Below are 6,000 nucleotides of genomic sequence, written 5' to 3' on the forward strand. Positions count from 1 at the left end.
ATGCCCAGCGCTATCGGCCTGGCCCAGTGAGCGCAGTGCCAGGAGACGGGGGTCAACCAGAGAAGAGGGTGCTGGTGGATGCTGTGGATGGCAGTCTGGTGACTGAGACCAGCCTCTGGAGTTGGGAGATGTGGGTGTGAGTCCTCACTCTCCCACTTCCATGCTCTGTGACCTCTGGGACATCACTTAAGCCTCCCAGACCTCAGCTTTTGCATCGAGAAGATGGAGATAATAATAGTCTCTACCTCATAGAGCTGTTGTGGTAATTAACTGAGGTAGACCATTAAAAGCTCTCAGCGTGCCTAGAACATCGCAAGCCTTTGATGAATGGCCTCTCCGTGAGAGGAGCGAGGAAGTAGCTGGTCAGCTTGGTGTGTGCATGTCGGGGACAGTCCCAAGGAGATACTCGGAGGGGTGTTACAGGTAAGAGTTAAAGGAAATAAACAACTACCTTGGAAAGAAGGCGTCAGGAGCCTGGTGGGGCGTGTCTCTGGCAATCATTGCACCCCTCATCCTTCTGCTGGTCTCTCTTGGCCTCGCCTTTGAAAGCTCACGGTCCCCTGCAGGATTTAATTTTTGTTCTGAGGGGATTTTACAAAGCACATCCCAGTTTCACATTTTGTGTGGAACAGACCCACGGGGGCCCATCTCTCCCAGTGATTTCTGCCTCCCCCCACCCCGCTCACTGCCCCTGTGTAGATTGCCTTTAAAAAAAACAATAAAACATGCCCACAGCCGTAGAAGAACAGTTGATGAAGTCAAGGTATTCAGCATCAGGACTGAAGTATGCCTTAAAGATTAGCCACCTACACTTGATTTTCTGAAAGCATTGATAAGAAAAGACCTTATATTTTATAGTGCTGGTCCAAGAGGCTAAAAGTAAAAAACCTAGATAGATGTCTGATATATCTGTTATTCTTAAACCTTTTTTGCCAACTTGGAAAACAACTCACGGGCCTCCGTCTCCAGCATAGTTGTGCTGTTTTCCTTCTCTTCCTTCATCTTCTCTTCCCGCCCGTATCCCAGCCCATCCTCTCTCGCCCTCTTCCAGCCGGCCCCTTGCATGTCTTTGTGCTCCATTTCCCGGTCCCTCCCTTCCCCTCAGTTGCTCACTCAGACACCTCCAGACCTCCTCCTGCTCTGCCACTTCCCAGTTTGCAATCTTCCTGAAAGACGATTGGGTTTCCTCTGACCTTCCTCCGCCAAGTATCCGAGGCAGGGCTGGAATGTTGCCCCACCTTCTCAGTGGCCCTGACCCAGGGTATTTCTCAGAGCAGAGACTCAGGTGTGACCCCCCACCACCAGGGCGGGCAAGGGTTGCCAGCCTTGTGTGGTCCCTAATGGCTACAGAGATTTAAATTTGCCTGCTTTTCTTTCTGATTTTAATGGAGAAGATGCCATGTGAAAGAAGCAAATTGGATATTGGATTTCACAGATCCTTCTCCTGCTTTGCCCTTTGGACCCTGATAAGCCGCTGAAATTCCCGATGTCCTTGAGTTTTTGTAATACTCGCCTATAAAGTGAACTGCCCTGGGTTAGGCAGCTAGGCTTCTGGACTTCTTTTCACACACCAGGGAGGGCGGGGGTGTCTGTGGATCAACAGTAGAGGGAGAGCTTTGCCAGGAAGCACTTTAATTTTCTCCCTTCAGCCACAGGTGCTGTGGAAAACATTGGGGGCACAGGCAGCAAAAATTACTAATATAAATGTGTGTATTTAAGTATTTAAGTATTTTACATATATTTATAATGTATATTGACTGCATGCAACAGCAGCCTTCTAGTACAATGGCTGGTCTTGGACCGAGGCCTGAAGCCCTAAGGGGAAACTTCTTTATTGGAAGAATAGCAATAAACTTGACTCACCCGACACCATTATGGGGAAGTAGATTTCATTACTGAAGAAGTGCGGACAAAAGAATCGAACTCATACCCCTGCACACCCCTCCGTTCCAGTCAGTGGGTGGGCATGGTCACGTGGACTATTATGCAGCCGTTGAAACGAACAGACCACACACAGCTCACCCAGCCGGGTGCCCGAATCTCACAAACATCATGTTAAGCCGTGGAAACCGGATACAGAAGGGTGCACCCTGTGGGATCCCATCCATATGAAGTTCAAAACCTGGCAAAACGAATCGATGGTGCCAGAAGCCAAGATGGCAGTTACCCTGAAGGGAAACAGCGTGCAGAGGGCTGCCTGGGCTCCGAAAATGTTGGATATTTTTATTCCGATGCTGAGCACGCCAGCGTGTTCACTTTTTGAAAAGTCAGTAAGCTGTACATTCATGATGGTTGCTGTCTTCTCTTTGTACACTTCAATTTTTAAAAAATTAACTCATCCAAATCAGTCATCAAGGTTGCTTGTAAGCACTTTTCCCCAGCTCGGCAGTGTGCCCGGGATGACGGGGAATTACAGAGAAGAGTGAGATGCTGTCTGTGACTTCAGGAACCTTCTGGAAACTTAGTTCCGTCTGGTGTCCCCGGCTCCACCCCCTAGCCCTTTGGGTTTGTCATTCACCAGAAAGAATTTGCTCAGCCTACCTCAAGCCTGTGGCTCTGGATACAGACGACTCACCCCATACACTTTAGAGCAACCCGAGGTCACCGCAAAGATCCGTTCCTAATCGCAGCACTTCTTTGACCACGGAAGCGGTCTAGGTAAAGGGAGCCAAGGCTGCCTCGTTCTGCTGAGGGGAGATTTGTCTTGCAAAGACAAAGCTCTTCCGTAATGCTTAAAATCAGTTGGATCAGATCCTTCCGTCTGGTGGTTTCATCGAGGTGTACTGATGCGTTCATTTTAAGAAAAGCCATCACCTGCAGCTACTCCCTTGCTCTCTCTTTATGGTGCTGCCAGGGCAGGGAAGGGGGTCTCCAATACGTTCTCTTTGCCTTTTTTTTCTAGTTTTTATTTTCACTTCTCTTCTCATTATCGCTTCAGGCTTTACTGGCCCTTCAAAGGGCCCCTGCTTCATGAACTAATGATGACAGATGTTGATACAACATCTGTTGCTGGATTTAAACACCTTCCATCCGGTTAGAATTCATCTGGAAGGCAAGCTCGTCTCGCGCTTTAGTCTGCACTTGAGCGCGGCCGTGGGGACACGGGCTGCACAGGCGCTGCCGAGATGACGATTCTGCTCCCGCTTCTCACCACGAAGGGGTGTAGCTCACACACAGCGGTGAGCTCGCTCCCCGTCCTTGTGCCAGATCATCTCTCTCTCCATCTTGCACAGTGAGCTGCGCACATGCATTTCATCGTGAGCGTTGGCTGGTCGGGTGTGGTCGATATTTCCTAGTAACTGTTTGCTGGACCTCGGGTCCTTCTAGGTCAATGTTCTCAGCTTTCCTCCCCCACAGAAAAGTCAAGGCAGGTTCCCTTTTGCTTCTCTGATGCAAATAAGTACTGGAGCAAGGTCTTCATTTTCTAGCAATTGGTTTTGGCACCTTCTTACCTCTACCTGATCTCTATTTCAAGAGCCCTTCTTGAGCAATTACCATGAGACCAGGAAGTTAGGAATATTGGACAAAGGAAACAGAGTCTGAGTTAAAAACCCTTGTTTTCAAGTCTTCTCTCTTGGTTACTAGCCTTGCTCCCCGGACGATGGGTGTTACAGTAGTAAAAAGAGGTAATTCTAGGCAGAGTATGAAGATAACTTATGAAGATAACTTATGAAGAGTATGAAGGTATTTTATCTTATGACGATAAAGTAAAATTAGGTGACTTAGGAAACTTTTGGGTGTGGTACAAATGTGTGTCACCTCGCTTTGGTGAAGGTTGCACAGGCATCTATGTGTGTCAACACTCCTCAGTGGATGAGTACATTTGAAGGATATGCAGTTATTGGGCATCAGTTATACATCCATAAAGCATAAAAAATTAGAAGTTTGAAGATTTTTAGAATCTGTAAATTGCTATACAAATGTTAATTATTAGTAATCCTTGTTACTGTTTTTAAGAAAGTAGCTAACATTTTCCTTAAGCAGAATGTCTTCTTTCAGAGGTAAATTTGAGGTTGGCAATTCGTTCAGGTAGCTGAATTGGACTTCCCCCAGGCCTAGGTTTCTCATCTGTGGCACTAGTGACATTTGGAACCAAATAATTCTTTGCACAGAGGCTGTACTGGGCATTGTAGGATGTTAGCTGCATCCCTGGCCTCCACCCACTAGGTACACCACCCGCCCTGTGGCCATCAGAAACGTCTATGAGGCAGATCACCCTGGCTTGGGGACCACTGTTCTAGGCCATGTTTCACAGACAAGTTTTTTTGTTACTCAGATTCCCTAATTACTATGTTTAATTTCTGAGTTTGTGACAGGATTTATACTTTTTTTTTTTTAATTTACAAATCTATTCTCTTTAATATTTTCAAGTTCTTTTCGGTACGTGGGCCTCTCGCTGCTGTGGCCTCTCCCGTTGCGGAGCACAGGCTCCGGACACGCAGCAGTGGCCATGGCTCATGGGCCCAGCCGCTCCGCGGCATGTGGGATCCTCCCAGACCGGGGCACGAACCCGTGTCCCCTGCATCGGCAGGTGGACTCCCAACCACTGCGCCACCAGGGAAGCCCAGGATTTGTACTTTATAAACAAACTGAGACAGTAATAAAGATTCAGGCCTAAAACTGCTCCCGTCCATATTTTCTGTTATAGAAAACGTTTGCCTGACCTGAAATATGTGAACTATTTCTGTGTCCTCTTTCCCTTTAACACATCCTGCTGGCACCCATGTCTGATTTCAGCCCCAGCATCTTGGGTCCTGGTCTCAGACGGGCTTTGCCTGTTTGGTGCCAGAAGAGGCCGCCGATGCTGTGACAGACGTGTGCAGGGGGGAGAGGCGAACACGGGGTTCAGAGCAATTAATCTTAGCAACAGCTTCCTTTTACTGGTGATCATAGGATTTGTAAAGGGGTCTGTAAATATCAGTGCTTGCTACGGACCCTCTCGTCCCCAGTATTGCTTTTCCTTTGGTTTATGAGAAGGATCCAAAGCAGAGAAGGCCTGTGCCCTTTAAAAATGCACGTTTAGCCTCGTGCAGACCGCTAGTCTTTTTGTTCTCCTCTTCGTTGCCTTTTAATGAGTGATCTGGGGGGGAAATGACTTTATTTAACTAGCAACACTGTTGCTGGAACGCAGACCCCAAGCCCAGCGGCCGCTACCCAGCATCCCTCTGGGCGTTGTGTGCAGACAGGTCCAAGCCGTGTCGTAGGAGCCAGGAAGTGTCACCTGCACGCCGGGCGCCATGGCAGCTCCCCAGGTGGGTCTGATGGGGCAAAGGCGGCGGCGGAGGGTCCCTGCACTGTTTCTAACGACAGTGGCAGCTCCTCCACGCTCCACGGGACGTTCCTCCCCCCTCCCCCCGTCCCACAGTGTCCTGACCGTGTTTTTGCCTCTTGTCTCTTCCCCAGAGGTACCTCAGGGACTTTTTCAGCGTGATGCTCCAGTCAGCGACGTCCCCGCTGCACATCGACAAGGTGGGGCTGACGCTGTCCAAACACACCGTCTGCGAGTTCTCGCCGTTCTTCAAGAAGGGCGTCTTCGACTACAGCAGCCACGGGACGGGGTAGGGCCGGTGATGGGGCCACGCCACGCAGTGCCTTCTCGTCCGAGCGGCCCCCCAGCCAGGGGCCTGGACCCCTCACCGCTTCGTCCCAGTGCCTGAGCGGAGCGCGGGGCTCAGGGGCCGGGCTGGCTGACGACGACCTCGACGGCGGCTGTCCCTGCCCCTCGCGGGTGCACGTGGCCTTCTCCCTGTTGTGTGCAGAATCCGTCCCCATGGCTCCATCACCCTGGGCCCCCAGGGCCGAGCCAGCCTGGGGCTTCCCGAGGTGGGTGGCTGACCACACCTCCCTAATGACTTTCATCTGGTTTCCTCTTTCACCAAAATACACTCTTATTTTTTTTATATTCCTTCCATGTGGCTGGCTCCCAAGAAAAGCATTTTAAGTTATTTCATTGTATTTTGCTTTTTCCCCATTTGAGTCTGAACTTTTTACATAATCCCT

At 49.7% G+C, this 6,000-nt stretch overlaps 1 protein-coding gene across 3 annotated transcripts in view; it reads left to right on the top strand.

Moving 5' to 3' along the window:
* KIF16B (kinesin family member 16B) overlaps positions 1-5,562 on the top strand; it is a gene marked incomplete at both ends in the record, with an annotated part of 294,678 nt that extends 289,116 nt beyond the window's left edge. For all 3 annotated transcript variants that reach the window (XM_079719488.1, XM_079719489.1, XM_079719490.1), the window contains one exon: positions 5,404-5,562. In XM_079719488.1, the coding sequence (XP_079575614.1) occupies positions 5,404-5,562 (159 nt within the window). The remainder of the gene's footprint in view (positions 1-5,403) is intronic.
* Positions 5,563-6,000: the final 438 nt, after the last annotated feature.

The sequence above is a fragment of the Hyperoodon ampullatus genome (genome assembly GCF_949752795.1).
Source record: "Hyperoodon ampullatus genome assembly, chromosome: 14".
Classification (NCBI taxonomy): Eukaryota; Metazoa; Chordata; class Mammalia; order Artiodactyla; family Ziphiidae; genus Hyperoodon; species Hyperoodon ampullatus.